The sequence below is a fragment of the Protopterus annectens genome, chromosome 2.part1 (assembly GCF_019279795.1).
Source record: "Protopterus annectens isolate FY-2018-M chromosome 2.part1, PAN1.0, whole genome shotgun sequence".
NCBI lineage: Eukaryota > Metazoa > Chordata > Ceratodontiformes > Protopteridae > Protopterus > Protopterus annectens.
In genome coordinates this window covers 864,611,592-864,634,029 of record NC_056729.1, presented here as the reverse complement: position 1 = coordinate 864,634,029, position 22,438 = coordinate 864,611,592, and the positions used below count along the sequence as shown (strand labels likewise).

At 38.7% G+C, this 22,438-nt stretch overlaps 1 protein-coding gene across 1 annotated transcript in view; it reads left to right on the top strand.

Annotated features, from left to right (window-relative positions):
• The first annotated feature begins 6,315 nt into the window (after positions 1-6,315).
• Positions 6,316-22,438, top strand: part of FAM149A (family with sequence similarity 149 member A) — a 641,502-nt gene continuing 625,379 nt past the window's right edge. Inside the window, exon 1 of the mRNA XM_044062512.1 lies at positions 6,316-6,834. Coding sequence (XP_043918447.1) covers positions 6,710-6,834 — 125 coding nt within the window. The 5' untranslated portion in view covers positions 6,316-6,709. The remainder of the gene's footprint in view (positions 6,835-22,438) is intronic.

Genomic DNA, 22,438 nt, shown 5'->3' with positions numbered 1-22,438 from the left:
ATAATAACCTAAACTTTTACCTACACATAAACCAATTGATCAAGATCGTCAATAAAAAACTTCGGTCTCTACAGAAAATTAAAGCCTTCTTAACCTCTCCAGCTAGGATCATCATAGCCCGCTCTCACCTACTCTCAACACTTCTATATGCTGCCCCCCTTCTCTCTAATCTAAGCAAGTCTGTACTTAACAGAGTGTCTACATGTTACAATCACATTGCCAGGTTTGCCACAGGTCTGCCTTTTAGAACACACCACTGCATCAACCTTAAACAACTTGAGTTGCTAGAACTTCCCAGTCTAATCCAATTTAACCTTCTAATTGTGGCCAAGAAAATCCTCCATAACCCAGATAATACACCAGCTCTTAAGAATATTATCACCCCCTATAACAATCCAAGACTGCTTCGCTCCTCAAACAAATTACTAATTCAAACTATCAAAACTAAAAATGTAACTGGTGACTCCCTCTTTACAAACTCTGTTGGTAGAGTTTGGAACCTACTTCCAGCTGATATTACATTGCTCTCCTCCCTAACCCAATTTAAAACCAGACTTAAACTACATCTGGCTCTAAACTGGCTTTGCCACTGTAACAAGCCTGGCTAACTCTTACCTTAAATGTTAATTACTAGTCAATTTACTGTAAACTTTTTTCCCCTGGTTGTAACCTGGGGGAAACTCTAACCTGAGAACTTGCTTTTACATTCTTTCTATATATCAGATCTGTAAATTTCTTCATTGTTTTAATGTTATTGTTTGTTTTGGAGCTTTTCTCCCCGGGCCTCCACTGAAAATGGGCATGATTCCAGATGGACTATCCCGGTCAGCAAATGTAAAATAAAAATAAAAATAAAATAAATAAATATAGATATATATGTGTGTGTGTGTGTGTGTGTGTGTGTGTGTGTGTGTGTGTGTGTGTGTGTGTGTGTATATATATATATATATATATATATATAAATATATATATATATATATATATATATATATATATATATATATATATATATATATATATATATGTATATATATATATATATATATATATATATATATATATATATATATATATATATATACTTAAAACTTAAAATACTGAAATTTATTTTATCGAGACCACAATCCCTAAATTTCAAAATACTGAAAACTTATTTGACCATGTCTGACTATACCAAAATGTCATAATGTGGAATTGCAAAATACCGAATTATCTCTTACACCACTCAATTATTTATCATAACAAAACAATACACAAATGCGTGAATACCAAATGTTTTATCACATATAAAATTAAAGTCAACAAAACTGAGATTCACAATACCAAATAAACCATGCAAATATTACAAACAATTGCTCTCACCAAATAAAAACTATGAAACAAAATAATGCACACTTACAACACCAGTGACTAACTCTTTCCACAAATTAAAACCTATTTACATACTTACTTAACACAAACCGGATGATATAAAACCAAACTAGGTGGGTGTGCCCCCCCCACTCCCTCAACTATATATATTAATGTCAGGATCATACTACAGTGGGGAAAAGGGCTGTGATGATTGGGGAAAGATGGGTGAATGCTGCCAGCCTAGTCAAACAGAATTTGATATATAATTCTGGCATTTGTAAATAAATGTAAAATACAGGCATGTTTTCTTGAGTGTAAAAGAACACTGTGAAATGTGGAACTACAAAATATGTAACAACATTGCACTCTACTGGCCCAGTGAAGCATGTTGTGATCCTTTCATGTTAGAATTCGGCTCCAGTGCGTCTGGATGAAGGTTTCATGCCCATTGTTTTAAGGCTAAAGTTTATAACCAGAATTTAGATGTGGAATGTGCTTTATTGTTCTGATTTCTGTTAGAATATACATGTGAAATGTCTTCTATTGTTGTAAGTTTCTGAGCATGTGTTAGATTGCTAAATAATGCAGTTTGTGGCCTGAGAACTCAGACCAGGTGTTAAGATGATGCAATATGAATACTGGGAAAAACTGTCAAAAATGATGTAATTTGGGAGGGCCTTAGAGACATGTTTGCTAGTAATATTTAAATACTATTTCTCACAAGAGACTGGGGAAGCATTTTGATCTTGGATATCTAACTCAGCACTCTGCCTAAGCTCACATGTAAGTTTCTAGCACTGTGATTTCCTGTAGGAATAGTTAAAGCTAGTAAAGATTAATTAGGTATTTTTCTTGGAAATCAGACCTGTCCTACTGTATTATTTTAAGTTTCTGTGTGATCTTTGAACTCTTAGATATCTCTGTGGTGTAGTAGTTTTGTCTTGTGTTTTAATTATTTATTATTAATTATTTTAAAAACCTTCTACCTGTGGCTGGTTTGTGTAGAGATAAGCTCGAGAGTACACTGCATATTTATAGAGGTTATTGTAATAGGCACTCTAAAGTAAGCCTTGACTGTTAGTCATGCTACCATTGGATAATAATATTGCACAGTAATAACTGGACACCCTTTTAAGGGCTTAGTAGCTGATATTATTAGCTGAGTGGTGGCAGGGATTACTATTGTATGGTCTGGGTAAGTTGTATAAATACTTATCTCAAAGTGTGTGTGTATTGTGTCAGCTACATGGCAGGGACACAAAGCACTGGTTGGACAGAGAGGGTACTCGAGGTTTTAGCTTGCCCAGCTAGGCTGAGACCTGGACTCTATAGCTGTGTCAGTGGGGAGTTTTATTGGGGACCTGGTGAGCAAGGGAGCAACCAGACCCAGACTGACTGTGATCTCTGTGTGCACTTAAGGGAAATTGTACTTTACTGTGTGCATTAGTTGTCCTTTCCTCTTCTATGAGATAACCTCCCTGATGTTAGTGGTGAGGATTGAGGCTCCTTGATTGCTGGGCCAGGGCACGGTCATCACAAGGGCATATACCTTTACTTATGTTACAGTACTGTAAACACTTCCACTACTGCCAGGAGCACATGCAAAGTCAGCCATATCACTTTAGATGCTTCTTCTAAACATTTAAATAAACATACCCACATTTAGAAACATTACAACACTACTTTCTACGCTACTAACAGTATTCTTACAGTCGGCAATTTAAGTTACAGTAATGCTTTTTTAAAACAACCATTTCACAGGTGAAGGGAAAAACATGCCAAGTCTGCAGCTTAAACTTTGGTATTTTGAAATTCAGCAATATGATATTTCGGTATAGTGAGAGTCGGTTAAATAAGTTTTTAGCATTTTGAAAATTAGGGATTGTGGTCTCAGTATATATATATATATATATATATATATATATATATATATATATATATATATATGTCTATTGATCTATATGTATGTAGAAAATTAGATAGATATCTATATCTATCCATTTAGATAGATATATAGATACAAAGTCATTTACTGAAGTTAATCTAAACTTCTGCAGACTGATAGTAAAAACATCGATTGCAAACGGTAGAAAAAAAAGCAAAACAACCGTCCAACACCCCCCACTCCACACCCACAACCTGTTAGTTATATATAGTAACTCCAATATCGTACAATAACATGGGTAAGGGGCTTATTCCTCAGTCCTTGGACTTGTTGATGTCTCTCACCTGTTGAACATCTAGTTTCTTAACCAAAGTATGTTATATATAGTTACAGTCTGAAAGGGTGAACGATCACATGAATAAACGCTTTTTACTAGTGAAAAAAAAGCAAATGTTCATGTGAGTGAACTTTTTTTACACAATACCCCACCTGAACATTTTTGCCAGCAGTCTTTTGAATGAGATCACGGTACAGTGGTGTAAGGGAATTTGCCCTTACCCAACTGTTGTGTGATCTTGGAGTTAGTATATATAATTGACAGGGAATGTGGGGCTCAAATTGATAAATGGATATGACTGATAAACAAATACACACAGTAGTAGAAAGTAAGATGCAAGATAAGCAGTTTGGATTCAGACCAGGATGCAGCACAACTGACATAATGTTTGTAGTGAGACAGATAGTTGAGAAAAAGCTTGAGATGAGGAAAGAGCCCAACTGGTCATTCCTAGAGCATATGACAAGGTCCCAAGAAGGCTGATTTGGGCAGTATTACAGTGGTTCAAAGTCCTACAAACACTGGTAGAATTAGTGTAGGCTATGTACAAGGACCCAATGACTCAAGTACAAAGTGTTTGGTCTCATGGGTTTCCAGTGAGAGTGGGTGTGCAACAGCATTCAGCTATGAGCCCACTGCTATTTATACTGGTGATGGAGTTCATTAGTAAACAGGTCGGAGGGGACAGATACACAAAGCTGCTGTATGCAGACGATATGGCATTACAGGCAGACTGATCAAGGACTTCAGCAAAGGATAGGGGATGGAATGCAAAACTGAAGGCACATGGGATGAAACTAACAGTGGTAATGACAGCAGATTGGGAAATCAGAAGAAGTTAAGAGTTAAGATAGAAGGGAAGATAGTGGAAGAGGTTAATAGTTTAAAGTATCTGGGAGGGTTGGTTGAGGAGAAGGAAAGTCTGAATGAAGAGGTAAAGCTATAATCAGAGCGGCTACAGCCAACTGGCATAGAGTCTCAAGTATAGTATATGACAGAAGAATGCTAAAGGAGCTGAAAAGTGATGTGTAAAAAACAGTGGTGCAACCAGTACATCTGTATGGTGTAGAAACCTGGGCAGTAAAGGCAGAGCAGTTGAGAAAGCTAGAAGTGATGGAAATGAAGTGCCTGAGAAAGGTTGTAGGATGCACACAGTGGAACAGACAAAGAAATGGGCACATAAGAGCAGAAGCCAAAGTAGCTCCAATTGCAGAAAAAAAATCAAAAAGAACAGATTACGGAGGTATGGGCACATGAGCAGAAAAGCAGAATACAATCTGGTGATAAAGATTTGGGACAGATGGAAGAAGGTAAGAGGAAACGAGGGCATCCAGCAAAAAGGGGGATGGATTGTGTGAGATAACATCTGTGACAATCAGGTCAATTAGGTATGAGTGTCACAGAAGGCAGGAGTGTGGCATCAAATCAAGGGAGATAGAGACAGTTAACATGACACCGTGACCCCAAGTAGAAAATGGAACAAAGGGGATTGATGATGATGATGGTGAATGACTCAGCTACTGAAATGGATGGTACAGGGGGTTTTGCCCCACTGCAAAAATATAGGGAAAAATTATTTTGTTCTATTTGTGCGATCTCTCATATGAGCGTTCACTCTAAGGTATACAGTCTTTAGAGGTATGTTCATATTACTGTTCGCTGTTTCATGAGACACTTGCGCACATGTGCGTTTGTGTGTACACACACACACACACACACACACACACACACACACACACACACACACACACACACACACACACACGCACGCATACATATATCTGTATATATGTCAATCTATCTAGCTATCCATATATATAAATATATATATATATATATATATATATATATATATATATATGTAGAGAGAGAGAGAGAGAGACAGAGAGAAAGAGATTGAGAGAGAGCTGTATGAAACCTTATCTTTGTGGTTTTTGAAGGTTGCCCAGTTTTCTAGGGTGGATTTAGTCCTAGGATCCACAACTTAGTACAAATGCATAGCTACATGAAAAACAAATGATTGATCATGTATTACTGCCCTATTGCTCTTCCAGTCATGTAACACTCCACAGTACACTTCATTAACTGCTGAATGGAACATTATTTATATCACAGTGACTTTCATGGGTGAATGACCATACTGCTTGTGGGAGTGGCCATACCATTTAGCTGAAAACATCATAATCCAGGCTGTTTAATCTGAATAGTAACATGACACAAGTGTGTTACATTTTAAAGTAATCTTAACTGGAGCAAACATAGAAAGTTGTATCACACAAGAATTTTATAATTAAATTGCAGTCATAATGAAGCATTTCTCTCTCCATCACTAACAGCTGGAGATTAAATGCATAACATACACAGTGCGGATACTGCTGTATGCATGTTTTCTTTTTCCACATACATGCCACTTACACATGCTATTTTAGAAGGGAATTAATAAATTGTGCTAAAGACTGACTCTCCTTGAAAAGCGAAGGAACAGCTTTTGTGCTAAGTTTATTGCAGTACCATTTCTTTTGTTTAGCACCAGACTGGCAAAGCTTATAGCTCCAAGTAACAGGACCTCTGTACTGCATTTCTGTTTTAACCAGTGCCACCTCGATTGCTTTCCCATCTGTTCATGGATGGCTGAAGCAGTTGCCTTCCAGCTGCTATGCTGCTCAGCTTGAAGCTGGTGGGAGGGGTGCTATCAGAGAGGAAGTAAACAGCTCTCTTTCTCAGTGGTGTACAGCTTTAATGTGTGGGCAGGCATTTGCTGCAATGCTTTCTCCTACAACACAGGCACCTGCTTCTAGTCACTTTTTTGCGGATATTTACAGAGGTCATTTCTTTTACAAACAATGGAAAAGTGCCAAAGCTCCAGAATTCAGTAGCAAACATCTGAAAGATGATGCAGTACTGATAACTACTGGCTGCTGTCACAGTCCCATGCACTAAGAAGCTGAGATTGACGGAAACTGGTTTCCTGTCTTTTTACAAGTCACACATGCCACAGCTTGTGGATGAGCATGCTTTTCTCTCTTTGTGCTACCATGCATAATTTTGTTTCCTGGTATAAAGCAGCAGATGTCTGGGTGAGAGTTTAAGATGTCCCTAGCATTTTCCTTATTTGGGGATTGCCTGGAAGACTCATGCATGTTGGCAGTGAGCCACGTCTCCCTGGTGTGACCTGCCAGTACCCTACTTCTCGGCTGAATTTCAGGGATTCTCCAAGAAGGAGTAATCTGAAGGCAAACCTAGATCTTACAGTTGTAGGGTAAGTAAAGGAATTTTGTATTTATCAATAACAATCTACAATGAGTATATTAGAGCATAGAAGAGTAATTCACGTCTTTGTTTTGTACTATGAACATATTGTATGAATGTGAACATATTAGGTAGCATGCTGCTGTCAGATTTCTACATGTTTAAAGCTCAAGAATCATGTGTGTTTCTATTATAGTTTTTTATTTTCTGAAATAAATGTTCACTGGATTGTTTATGGCTAGTTTTGGGAGGATCAGAAAGCAAAGAGGGATAATACACTTGATGTATACTTGAGTATCACTGCCATTTTAAAATACCTCCAAAATATTTTCTCCTTCTGCTTTATGTTTTGCTTTTGTACCACTGCTTTGAATTATTATTGTCATTGACTTGAATAGGTGCTACTTGAAAACACAGTGTTTTGTGTGAAACCAAATTAATTTTCTAATACAACACATGTTTTATTTGATCTGTCATTGTTTCTTTTGTTTATTTTATTTCTGATTATTTTTACGTAGATAAGACCATAAAGCAGTTCTTTTTGAGACAAGACTAAAGATGCGATGTGATTTAGTTAGACTTACACAGTGGCACTCAAACCTGGGTTCCTGTATGTACCAAATTCATTTGCATCATAACAGTCTAGTCCTTGGGCAATGATGTTAGCCCATACTAAGGCTTGATACACTAAACGTTAAAACTTGGATGTCTGTGCAAAAGATTCTTGTATAATCAAAAACATAGAATTCGTTTTTTTCATGTTGATAACACACAGATAGGCGTATTATACTCAAAAAGAAAACCCCGAATATCTCTACCAGCTATTCTGTTTAGGTGTTACCGATTCAGTGGTTTTCAGCCAACTGTGAACTTGGGCACTTACATTTGTACTGAAATAATCTTAGAACCAGACATTTCACAGACATTAAGAGATGGGGTTTTCCACCATAATGATATTAGGATTTAAATGGAAGTGCTACAAATGATGACTCAGTGACTTCTTTTATTGTACTACATGTCCCTGCCTGCATTATAATGCCCACTTGTATTTAAAACGTTTCCATTATTTACTGTACTGTTTCTTCATGATGCCTGTCCAGAATTTTATCAATTTCCAGCACTTATTCTATGATTGTGTACTTCTTAGTAATTCCCCTGTACCTTAGAAGGTATACCATGTGATACAGCTCTTCACTTTAATAATATTACTGCACCCATATGATTTTATATATATATATATATATATATATATATATATATATATATATATATATATATATATATATATATATATATATATATATATACCTGTCGTACCAGCTCTTGGCATCTATAGATCCAGTGATTATATGCAAGGAAAGATCCCTGACATCTAGTAGGAAACAGTCATCATCTTTCCCATATAGTCTCCATCAGTTTAGTTAATTCCCTCTTTACACTGCTTTCCTTCTACATGTCTCATCTATATATAGGGGTCTCTAGAATGAAGTATAGAACTTCAGATAAGACCTCGGAAATGAGGAAAGTAGTTGCAATGATGTTTCATAACAGTGATGCACTGGTACCAGAAATGTTTACATGCTTATTCATAACAGTGGTGCTAGAATTGTTTACGTGCTTATTCATAACAGTGGTGCTAGAATTGTTTATATGCTTATTCATAACAGTGGTGCTAGAATTGTTTACATGCTTATTCATAACAGTGGTGCTAGAACTGTTTACATACTTATTCATAACAGTGGTGCTAGAACTGTTTACATACTTATTCATAACAATGGTGCTAGAACTGTTTACCTGCTCATTCATAACAATGGTGCTAGAATTATTTATATGCTTATTCTTCACAGTGGTGCTAGAACTGTTTACATACTTATTCATAACAGGGTGCTAGAACTGTTTATATGCTTATTCATAATTTGTATTCTCAGTGTCTAAAACAACATGTTCATTTTGGAGTTGCTGACAAGAGTGGCAGAATTATGAATTATAAAATGGTTTTATAAAGCAATGGCACTGTCATAATGTCATAATGTGGATATAATGAACTGTATCACAACATGCTTCATCAGGGATTTTTTCCAGAGAAGTTCAGATTGTCACTGGACCTTACATTGACACTGAGACACTTCAATTTTAAGGGTAAATTTCACTATTCTACCAAGATCACTGTCTTACCAATGCCAGAATGGCAGTGTGCTTCCACTCAAAATATTTGGTCATAACCTTGCACACAAAATAAATAGGATGTGTTCTAATCATGTGAACTTCTTTTATATGACAGAAATATGAAACAGACATTTCCTCTCTATCTGGAGGGAACAGATGCTTTTAACACAAGAATGTGTGCTTTTAGCAGGGCCACCTGATTCAGCAAATATCCGTAAGTCAAAATATGCTATTATTAAAATACAGCACATGCACAGGACATCACAAAGCGAAAGGAAGAAGGAAAGAAAGTAAAACATCAGATTACCTCCAGCAGACCCTGAAAGCATTTTTAGTAGAGTTGTTATACATCTTGTCAACCATTCCTTCACTGTTTGAGCTACATACAAAGTGAAAAATACATTAAGCTCCACTAAAAACAACATATTGTATGAAGTAAACATCATGATGTCACAGGTCCAGATGAAGTATGCATTTGCTCTCATCCCAGGAAAGGATCACAACAAATTTTATACTAATACGGTTCATACTAGCTGATCAGTCTTTAGACTATTACACGCCTAGCCAATAACGAGATGGTGGCCAAAGGTGAGAATAAAACCCTATACTTTGCATCTTTAAGGTAAACACCTTAACTATTATGTCAGCTGCCAAGCCTTTATGTAAATGGGCAACCTAGTGGAATAATGAATGTTACTTATTGCTTTGCGTATGCTATGTTTACTATGAACCTCTGTTATAAATTTCATTACAAAAAGCCATGAAAGCGACTTTGGTCACTAACTAACTTCATTGTTTTTAATTGTTATGGGCTTACATTTTTTCTTTAGCAGATTAGCCACATTCAGGGTTTATAATTAGTTGCATTAGCCTGTGGTTTTCTGATGCTGCTTTGCTGAAGCATGGTAGGGAATAAAGAAAATAATTAGTGATCTGCAGAAACTCAAAAAAGCTGCAACTTTTATTTTAAAACTGTAAAGTTGCAAATGTCTTGTAGTATAATTATGACTTGTTTCAATAATTCACTACAGATGCCTCTTGAAATTTCTATCTGCCATCTGACACGATTCATTTGAGGTGAATTTTGTTAGACAAAGAGTATGGGAAATCCTTTCACTGTTCTGGAGATATTCTCTTAGACATTTTATGTTTATGCTGCCAAGAAAACATCTTGGTGATTGAAGGCACATTTCAAGTTGGGCAGTATTTCCAGTATCTAAAAATCTTAACACCTAATCATCATAAATGCCAGGATTCTCATTAACTTCAGTCCTTTTCCAGTTTGTCAAATATTAAATCAATATTATATTATATATATATATATATATATATATATATATAGAGAGAGAGAGAGAGAGAGAGAATCTGGAAAAATAAAGCCATCCTGTAGGTTTTTTTTACTTTTTAAGAATATTTGTGAAGACATTACGAGACTTCCTACATCATACATGAACAGTAGTTTATTTGCGATGATGTACAGCTTTGGTGAAAGAGCAGTCACAGGTGATACATTGCCTGTAGTAGTATTACCATATGTGTGACTTATGTTGTTGTCTATAATGACTAATTGAGTATACACTGCAAACCATTACACTTGAAAGATCTATATCACATAAAAAACAAGTCTAGCATATCACCTTGCTGAATATTACACACACTTCAAAAGCATTGTTTCTTCAATGGGTGTCTGCACTCGCACAACGCAGGTACTATGTACCTCTCAGCCTCTTAGCCCAAGAAATTTGGACAAAGCCAAAAATAATGAGGGGGCAAAAGCCAAAAAATAGGGGCAGATTTTAAATATTGCTGTTATAAACTTAGAAGGTTGACAGAATAAAATGCGTTAAATTAGCATACATTTTCTGAAGGATATGAGGTTTGAAACCCAAATGTTTGTCATTATTTAGTGATTTCCATCCTTGATGATTTGCCAGAAAACCACAAATTATACAAGGAGTAGAGCAAAAATATCAGTCAAAATGTCTGGACAGCTGAGCGGTATGGCTACGTCCCCTCACTAGAGTTGTGCAAAATACTTGTCCGATATCATGCAGACCAGGAGTAACAGAACTAAAAAAAACTGACATGTTGACATATTGATAACATAAATAAATGACCACACAGCAATAACCCTTAAGCATCAGCACAACAGTTAATTACCCACATGGAAACCAGTTAATAACCCACAAGGAAACCAGTTAATTACCCACAAGGAAACCTTTCACTCTGCTTGGGATGTTTAGAGGGAGGCTGTTCCGCTGTTCAGTTTAATCCTTGTTTTCCCAGGGAATTACTTAGTAATTAATAATGACAGTTTTCTGAAGGTTGGCAGAAAATAGAAGCACTCAAATGTTTAGAGCTGTTTTTATGCAGCCTGAAGTTGCATAATGGTGACTTGTTCATTTTTGCTCTTATCTGTTTTCATTTTGCTCATTGAGAGAATGACAAAGGCTAAATGATTAGATGTCCATAAGTGGTGGAATAGAATGATAAGCATTTTGTTAAATCATCCAAAAGGCCGTCTGCAGATAAAAGTTTAGACAGTGTGCAAATGGAGGTATCGGTCATTGACAGTTTGATTTCCTATTTAGGCTGCTGTAAGAAAGGAGAACAGGAGTGATGTGGCACTCTTATTTTTGACTGGTATTTTGACTAGTGTTCTGTTGTCTGTATGCATTAAGACTCCTCACTAGCCATGCTGATAATACTGCTACTACTAATAATAATAATAATAAAGCTGACATAAAGTTTGTTTGAGAAAAGAGCCACCTAACTCTGTCAAATGCTTTCTTTTTCTTCTTCTTATCAAAGATGAGTACCAGAAGAGTAATGTTCTATCTAGGTATGTTATCAAATAGGAGTTTTTTTTTCTTGATATTGATTTTCAGATCATGGGAGCTACAGTATCGTGGCTTTACCTTTAGAATAGTTTTAGAAGCTACTGTGTTTTTTTTTTTTTGAAAGAATTATGCAACTACAGCTAGAATGCTTGGGAGGAATAAAGCCTTTTAAGAGGAGTGTGAACATAAGATTTCTAAATCACTCATGTTCTGTATAATACTGGATGTAGGGCAACACCACTGAAACTTTATTGACTAAATGCCACTTCTATGAGAGAGAGACATACAAAAAAGACGTCTCAAAAAAAAGTATTGTGTATTTAGTAAGATCATAAATCATGACAGTTTTTTTCCCCTGCTTTCCCTTCCTTTCACTACTAAACACCAAGACTACCAAATGTGCATGGCTGCTTCATGATTAAGGTTGTCTCAGAACAAACTGAATATAACTTCAAAAAGTAGTCATTTTCAACAGGAAGTGCTGATCAAAACACGATTCAGAAAATAATGCAGTTACCATGTATAACAGCCCTTAACAATGTTCCCTTTAAGATTTTACACTGTGAGCAAATGACCAAGAAGGTTATAAAATGTAGCTTACCAATCAAGACTGGAGAAATGAAAAACCCATGTTAGGAGATAGCTAACTATTGAAGCATCCAGGTAAATGTACTCAGAACTGAAATAATCAAAAAAAAAAAAAAAAAAAAAAAAACTGACTGGACAAATGGGTCTGTATTTTTCCAGTGTTCACTTCTTTCCTAAATCTTATGGATCCCACCTTTCCACTTTAAGATTCTATTGATTCATAGTAAAATTATGTAAACAATTCAGCAGTGACTGAGTTTAGCAACATTTCTGCTACTTTGTTTCTGGCATTGTTCCTTCATAGGTGTAAGACACCTGCTATTTTGTTATTCTCAATAAGGAATTTAGTCAAGGTTCTTTTGACAATATCTTTCGGCTTTTTCTCGGTTAGGGGTCGCCACAGCAGAACTCCAGTCCGCTAATGATTGGCAGTAGAGTTTTACATGCTGGCTTGCCGGGCCTAACGCACAACCTTCAACGAAGGAACTCCCATTCAAAAACCAAATTAGGTACTGACTGCAACAGCCCCAGAATTTACTGTAGTAAGCGGCCCCTACTCCTGTGCTCTGTTTGCTTAATGGATCAGAATATTAGATTTCCCAGACTCATTTGACCAGCAAGAGTTATCTTGGCCGAAAGAGGATTGTCAGCATTGGCTAAACTGCACTAATGTGAGCTGCATAAGCTAAGTATGTGAAAGATTATCACATGGATCAAAGCTTTAGTCTAACTAGAAGGAGATTCGGGAGCCCCAGTAACACCACAAATTGTAATAAAATGGATTCACTGCATAACCTTTGGTATGAGCATTTCATTGCTGGCTTCATTTTTTAGGGATCAGCGAATCCCATCTACTGCAAAAGTTTTGAATCATCCACATCAGAGAACTTCTTTGCTGTAGTAGTATTTACCTGAGGGCTATGAAACAACACAGACCAGTAATCACATGCAGGATTAAAGCTCAACAGCAGATGTTAATCATGATGTGAGTGAAGTCTGATTTTTACAATAACCTCCAGCAAAGTAGATCTGCGATGATCCCGACAGATGATGGGTATGTCCAAACTGCAAGCAGTTGGAAAACCAAATGCTATAAGGAGCCACATGATAACAGCATTTTGTTTTCCCTGGGGATGAAAACAAGACAAAGACAGTTCTAGAAATTTATATCTGACCTGTGGGAGATCTGTCAACTGAACATTTTCTTTATTTATATCATCTCTCCTCTAATCCTGATTGGTGAATCTGTTATAGTTGTCTCACTGTTTGTGTAGAACCATCTGCAAACATAGTTGCACATACTGTAGTTAGCAATTAGCACATCTTAATGAGGTGGTGTCTGTTTAACAATGACTTCTAAAACTGCTAGTGCAAAGAAACTACACAATCAAATAACAATTAGGAATGTGTTGCTGCATATGTAAAGGAAATCTTTTGCTGCCAGATATATGGCATGCATGTGTCAGTTTGGAGTGTGTGCAGCTGTACAGTACACAAACACATACACAACTTAGGACAATAGTACTAAGACATAGCACACACGGACATATACAGCTTAAACAGGACAGTAGTCCTGAGACAAGACAACTCAAAAACACATATACAGGTTAGACAGAGCAATGGTAGTGAGACATGACAGTGCACAAACACACATACTGCTCAGAGGGGACAATAGCACTGAGACATGACAGTAGACAAACACATATACAGCTTAGACAGAGCAATAGTCGAGAGACATTACAGTGAACATAGACATATACAGCTTAGACAGAACAATAGCCCTGAGACATGACAGCACACAAACACACATGCAGCTCAAACAGGACAATCACCTTGAGACATGACAGTGCACAAACACACATACAGCTCAGACAAGACAATCACCCTGAGAGATGACAGCACACAAACATACCTAGAGCTCAGACAAGATAATTGCCCTGAGACATGACAGCACACAAACACACATACAGCTCAGACAGGACAATAGCCCTGACACATGACAGCTCACAAACATACATACAGCTCAGACAGGAAAGTCACTCTTAGACATGACATCGCACAAACACACACACTGCTCAGAAAGGACAATCACCCTGAGACATAACAGTGCACAAACACATATACAGCTCAGACAAGACAATTGCCCTGAGACATGACAGCACACAAACACACATACAGCTCAGACAGAACTATAGCCCTGAGACATGACAGTGCACAATTCCACGTAACATGACAGCACACAAACACACATACAGCTCAGACAAGACTATAGCCCTGAGACATGACAGCACACAAACACACATACAGCTCAGACAGGACAATTACCTTGAGACATGACAGCGCACAAACACACATAAAGCTCAGACAGAAAAATAACCCTGAAACATGATAGCTCACAAACACACATACAGCTCACACAGGACAATCACCCTGAGACATGGTAGTGCACAAACACACATAGAGCCCAGACAGGATTATAGCCCTTAGACATGACAGCACAGAAACACGCTTACAGCTCCGACAGGACTATAGCCCTTAGACATGACAGCACAGAAACACGTATACAGCTCAGACAGGACTATACCCCTGAGACATGACAGTGCACAAACACACATACAGCTCAGACAGAACTATAGCCCTGAGACATAACAGTGCACAAACACACGTACAGCTCAGACAGGGCAATTGCCCTGAGACATGACATTGCACAAACACATACTGCTCAGACAGGACTATAGCCCTGAGACATGATAGCTTACAAAGACACATACAGCTCAGACAGGACAATTGAGCTGAGACATGACATTGCATAACACACATACAGCTCAGACAGGACAAATGCCCTGAGACATGACAGTGCACAAACACACATACAGCTCAGACAGGACAGTCGAGCTGAGACATGACATTGCATAAACACACATACAGCTCAGACAGGACAAATGCCTTGCGACATGACAGTGCACAAACACACATACAGCTCAGACAGAACTGTAGCCCTAAGACATGACAGTGCACAAACACACATACAGCTCAGACAGGACAGTCGAGCTGAGACATGACATTGCATAAACACACATACAGCTCAGACAGGACAAATGCCTTGAGACATGACAGTGCACAAACACACATACAGCTCAGACAGAACTGTAGCCCTAAGACATGACAGTGCACAAACACACATACTGCTCAGAGAGGACAATTACCTTAAGACATGACAGCACACAAATGCACATACATCTGAGACAGGACAATTACCCTGAGACATGACAGCACACAAACACACATACAGGTTTGACAGAACAATCGTCCTGAGGCATGACAGCATAGAAACACTTACAGCTTTGACAGAACAATTGTCCTGAGACATGACAGAGCATATTTGGGGAAGAAGTAAATGCTGTTCTACATTCTCCCTTAGCCTAAAATCTAAATATTTTGTGTGCCTGTAAGGACTGGTTGTGTCCTGCAGTTAGCACTGCTGTCTTTCAGCATTTGGTCCATAGGTTCATAGGTTCATAGGTAGATACTAGGCTATCTGCCCTAGGGCATTTATAAGCCTAGCCAGAGTGTATTTGGCTTCCGCCTCCCTAATAGATTAGCCTACTGTGCCTCTGTAAAGTAGGTCACAGACGGTACCCTTTTAAGATTAGTTTACTGTGCCTCTGTCTAGCAGGGACACAGGAGAGATCCCAGGGGTGAATTTGTGATTTCCCATCCACGCGTCCAAATTTCGCTTGAAGAGGGGCAGCGAGGGGCTATGTCTAACATGAATTGGGATTCTATTCCAGAGTGAGGGGAGCCTCTGGGAAATTAATCTGTCCCTCCAGCATGTCCTATTTATTTTTGTGCTGAGGTTTAGGTCCCTGGAGCATGTAGCTTTAAGGGACTTGGATTTTTTGAGGTGGAGCATGTCCATTAATTCTGGGTTTGACATGGCTTTGTATGTCAGGCATAGATCGCCTCTGAGTAGGCGGTAAGCAACTGAGTAGAGCTGGAGTTTCTTTAGTCGAGCTGCATAGGACATTTGTTTGTAGCCCATGATCCTCTTGGTGAGGTACTTTTGGGGTCTCTCCAGTTGCTGCAGGTTTCGGGTAAGGTACATCCCAAAAGGGGCATTGTATTCAATTATAGGCCTGATGAGTGACGAGTAAAGGGGCACAATGACCTCTCTTGATCTAGATGCGAACCCTTTCGTGATAAGGTGGGCTATATAGAAGGTCTTTCTAACCACTTTGGCAACGTGATTATCAAAGGAGAGATTACTATCTACGTTGGTCCCCAAATCCCTAATTATTTCTTCCGTACTTAAAGGATTACCACCTATGTGGTAATTTGTGGGCACCTTGTTTTTCCCAAAGGGGATGACTATGCACTTTTTAGCATTTAGCTTGAGGTCGTGGCTCTGGCACCAAGCATCTGTCTCTGTGAGACCCTTTTGGAGGATGCTTGTGTCAGCTGGAGATTCGATTATGGCCCCCAGTTTGCAGTCATCTGCGAACTTTGTCAGCCATAATTCCCCCATGTTAGCCTCAGAGAAGTATACCAAACAAGAGAGGTCCCAGAACTGAGCCCTGTGGGACGCCACTTGTAACTGGTTTGGATTCGGACATGGCACCTGCGATTCTGACCATGTGGGTTCTATCTCTGAGCCAGTTTGCAACCCATCTTGTGATATAGGGGTTGATATTTAAGCTGGTAAGCTTATTTATGATGCCCAAGTGGGTTATTGTGTCGAAGGCTTTTGTGAGGTCCAGGTAGGCTGTGTGGACTACCTTGCCCTCATCTATGGCTTTGGTAACTGTTTCAAAGAAATCAACTAGGTTTAAGAGGCAAGAACTGCCCTTAACAAAGCCGAATTGGATAGGGTCCAGTGTCTGGAGGCTCCCAATGTCTTTGTTTATGAGTTCCATGATAATACACTCCATAGCTCTACAGACCAGACTAGTCAGGCTTATGGGGCGATAGTGTCCGGGGTCCGTTGTGGCACCACCTTTGTGGAGTGGGACCACTGTAGCTGTACGCCATTCTTTGGGTACATATCCTGTAGTTAGGCTAAGTTTGAACAGTGACTTAATGTGAGGGTTCAGTTCTTCTTGGAGCTTGTGTAAGACATAGCCTGGGACACCGTCCAATCCCATAGATGCTGTGTTTTTTGCTTTGGAGAGGGCAGCTTTCACCTGTGCATCTGTGATGTCAGGGAGGTTACATTCAGTTGGGATAGGCATTTGCTCCTTTGGGGGGAAGGGGGGGGAGAAGTTTGCGCTGAATCTGTCTGCCAGGATGTTGGCTATGTCTGTAGGTTTGGTATATTTTGTACCGTTGTGCAACAATTCAGAGCATATCTTGGAGTTTCCGCCCATGTTCCTGACATAACTAAAGAAGGCCTTGTGATTATCTTTAGTGTCTAGGGCATTTTTTCTTTCGAAACTGGCCTTTGATGATTTTATGAGGGATCGAAGTTTCTTGCTAATACTGATCAGAGATGCCTTCCCTTTTTGGGATTTTGCTCTGTCATGTAGTAGCTTCCTCCTTCTGTTGTATAGCTTATTTATGGCTGGGGTCCACCAGACCGGTCTCCTGTTTTTGGAGGAGTGAGTCTTGGTTTTATTTGGGATAGCACGATCCATGCATTCCTGCAGGTGCTCATAGAATGCATTTATAAAGGATTCTGCGGATTTGGCTGTATTATCCTCTGGCCCAGGGGCTTTGAAGGATTCCACCTCAGTCTTGAGAAGTGCAAAGTTGGCTTTTGAGAAATTCTTTACAGTGATTTCCTTGGCTGGGGGTGGGGACGGGATATGGATGTCCAGGGAAATTTGTTTATGGTCTAATCTTACCAATGAGGGGTTTACCTCTGGTGTGAAACATAGAGTCCCCATGTTGGTGATGACCAGGTCCAATATGTTGTTCCCTCTTGTGGGAGTGGTGACCAGTTGTTCCATTGCGTTTGAGTTTATAAATTCAAGGAACCGTTGGGCAAGGGTGTTTGGGCTTGAGTAGTTTTCCCAGTCAATGTTTGGGTAGTTGAAGTCACCCAATAACATAGTGTTTAGAGAGACCTTCATATTCTCCAGTGTCCTCAGGAATGCCAAGTTGGGCTCCTGTAATAGGGAGGGTGTTCTGTAGCAGGTTACAAACTGAAAGGCAGTTTTGCCCACTGTTAGTTGTACATGGATGATTTCAGATGCTTCGTGCAGTGCCACTAACCTGGAGGTGTAGGTATCTTTGATGAATATAGATACTCCCCCTCCTTTTGTGCTTCGGTCTGAGTTTTGGGGCGAAGCATGGTATGAGTTATAACCTGGTAGTGCTGGGGTGCTCTCAGGAGCCTTGAACCAGGTTTCTGTTACTGCACAGACATCGATTTCCTCCATACTGAGGAGAGCCTCGAGTGCGTGCATCTTAAGGTTTAGACTTCTGGCATTGAGTAGCATTACCTTTAGTTTTTTTATCCTTGCTTTGTCTATGGAGGTGGGTTTGTCCTTTGAGCCTTGCCTAAAAAAGGCACTATGGGGGTGTTAAGAGCCTTGGCCTGTATACGAAAGCCTAATGGTGACAGGTGCAAGCCGTCCCTAGCGAAGCAACGTGGCTTGTCGAGCATGTCATCCCAGGATGACAGACACTGGAACCCCTTTGAATGACACCAATACTTTAGCCAATTGTTGAAACTGATCATTTTGTCTTTATACTGTGGCATCATTCTTGGTGAGGGCAAGATGCTACTCAAGGTCAGGGTCATACCAGCCTGGGCTACATGGTCAGAGAGCTCGTCTATGTCTCTTTTCATGTAGTCCAGGGAGGTACGTCTCAGGTCATTCACATCAGCATGGACAATGACGGAGTCATACTTGTACTTGCTATTTAGGTGGCTCTGCCAGACGCTGCTCAGTGCGCAAAACCGCGCAAAAAGAGAGTTTTATGGTTTTAAGAGAGAGAGAGATCAAGGAGTTTAGAATGGACCCAAAATGGCCAATAAAACTACAGCTTCTAGGTAGTAATCACTCCTCCCGGGACAGGCAGGCTGTTCAGTGTTAACCACTCCCATTGGTGAACACAGAGACTTCCCTTTAGCTCAAGCAAGCACTGGCCTTCTAGAAACTTCCAAACAGTTCAGAACAGCAAATATGTAACTGAACTTTCTTAACTTTCAGAAAGTGGGAAAAAAGCAAGATTTTTTTTTTTTTTTTTTTTGTAGTTTAAAGGTAGCAGAGATACACAAGCAGCAAAATAATCACAACAGTGCAATAAATGACCCCACACTTGAGTGCTAGGTCAAAATCAGGTAAAATGCAGTTTTTAGAGAAAACATCTATTTTAAATTAAGTGCAACACAGGAAATGCAGTAAGCAGGCTCTAGATGTGTTCCAAGTACTGTTACTGATATAAACTTTAGCAAGCCGGAAAATGCCAAAAAGTAGGTGGCAAAGCAGTAAAACTTAACAAAAAATCAAAAGAAAATACTTAAAATCACAAAAGTGGCTCCTTTTCTTCTCTCAGTGTTTTCTCCCCTTGTTAGGTGCTTCAGCAACAACTAGCAAGCATGAAAAGATGCCAAAACCATGAGGCAGCCTGGTTTTAAGAGAGACAGATCAAGGAGTTTAGAATTGACCCAAAATGACCAATAAAACTGCAGCTTCTAGGTAGTAACCACTCCTCCAGGGACAGGCAGGCTGTTCAGTGTTAACCACTCCCGCTGGTGAACACAGAGACTTCCCTTTAGCCCAAGCAAGCACTGGCCTTCTAGAAACTTCCAAACAGTTCAGAACAGCAAATCTGTAACTGAACTTTCTTAACTTTCAGAAAGTGGGAAAAAGCAAGTTTTTTTTTTTTCTTTTTGTTGTAGTTTAAAGGTAGCAGAGATACACAAGCAGCAAAATAATCACAACAGTGCAATAAATGACCCCACACTTGAGTGCTAGGCCAAAATCAGGTAAAATGCATTTTTTAGAGAAAAAAAAGCAATTTTAAATTAAGTGCAACACAGAAAATGCAGTAAACAGGCTCTAGATGTGTTCCAAGTACTATTACTGTTACAGATATAAACTTTAGCAAGCCAGAAAATGCCAAAAAGTAGGCAGCAAAGCAGTAAAACCTAACAAAAAATCAGAAGAAAATACTTAAAATCACAAAAATGGCTCCTTTTCTTCTCTCAGCGTTTTCTCCCCTTGGTAGGTGTTTCAGCAACAACTAGCAAGCCTGAAAAGATGCCAAAACCATGAGGCAGCCTGGTTTTAAGAGAGAGAGATCAAGGAGTTTAGAATTGATCCAAAACGGCCAATAAAACTACAGCTTCTAGGTAGTAACCACTCCTCTAGGGATAGGCAGGCTGTTCAGTGTTAACCACTCCCACTGGTGAACACAGAGACTTCCCTTTAGCCCAAGCAAGCACTGGCCTTCTAGAAACTTCCAAACAGTTCAGAACAGCAAATCTGTAACTGAACTTCCTTAACTTTCAGAAAGTGGGAAAAAAGCAAGATTTTTTTTTTTTTTTTGTAGTTTAAAGGTAGCTGAGATACACAAGCAGCAAAATAATCACAACAGTGCAATAAATGACCCCACACTTGAGTGCTAGGCCAAAATCAGGTAAAATGCAGTTTTTAGAGAAAAAAACGATTTTAAATTAAGTGCAACACAGGAAATGCAGTAAACAGCCTCTAGATGTGTTCCAAGTACTGTTACTGTTACAGATATAAACTTTAGCAAGCTGGAAAATGCCAAAAAGTAGGCGGCAAAGCAGTAAAACTTAACAAAAAATCAGAAGAAAATATTCAAAATCACAAAAGTGGCTCCTTTTCTTCTCTCAGTGTTTTCTCCCCTTGGTAGGTGCTTCAGCAACAACTAGCAAGCCTGAAAAGACAACAAAACCATGAGGCAGCCTGGTTTTAAGAGAGACAGATCAAGGAGTTTAGAATTGACGCAAAATGGCCAATAAAACTACAGCTTCTAGGTAGTAACCATGTTTGATCTTTTCAAGGGTATCTTCTGTTTGGACTCTGTAAGTTTTCCACATGTTCATGTGAGTTTCTGCCATGTTCTTTAGTTTCCTTCTGCATTCCAAAAACATTACTGTAGGCTGATTAGTGATATATTAGGTTATGTGCATGAGTGGAAATATATGAATATGTTTGAACAGAGATGGATAAGTCCATCCTCATCTCATCCCTGCCTTTAATCCATTTCATGTTAGGATAGCCACTGAACCTCAGAATCATGAACTATATGAAAGAAAGTGTAGAGACTGGATAGATGAATTTTTTATCTATTATTTATTTACCTCTGGACACTTAGAAATATCTGTCAGTGCAGTAAACACCAGTGCTGGTATATTTTTCATCACAAACAGTATTATAATGTTTAAGAATTATAATGAGCCAACACATAACTCACTTATTTGCATATTTACAGAGGTATCCTAATATTACTGAAAATTCTGATATAATTTGGAAAAGTCTAATTTTGCAGAGATGTTTATAGGTCTCTAAACTTGATGTCTTACAGCTCTAGGATGGCCTTAACTGGAAGACATAAGAAATATATTTCTTTGTTGATATTCTGAGCTCTGCAGTCCTTATTTTTTGTGAGTATAGGTGATCTAGCATAATTGCTCACATATTAAGACTGAGAGTGTCTTAGATGTCTGTTATTTCTCCACCCATAAACATTTATTAACCAGTGAACTTTATATATATGATCATCTAAAAATTTAAAGACAAGTGACCAGGACATAGTTTCCTAGATATCAGGTGCGACGCCCCAACACTGACCCAGTAATCAAGGAGCATCAATCCTCACCACTTTTTATTATTATTTTTTTCAGTTCTCCAGTGCTTGATATTGGTCCCTGGTCACTACATTGCCTCACTAGTGAAACTACTAGTTCTGAACTTCACTTTTTACACAAGCCAGATGCCACATTCTCCATATATGTCTGTTTTTCTTGTATTTTTAACTTTGTTTCACCTTTCTACAACTAATTCCATTAGACTATGTTAATTTCAACTACTATGATTTTATCCA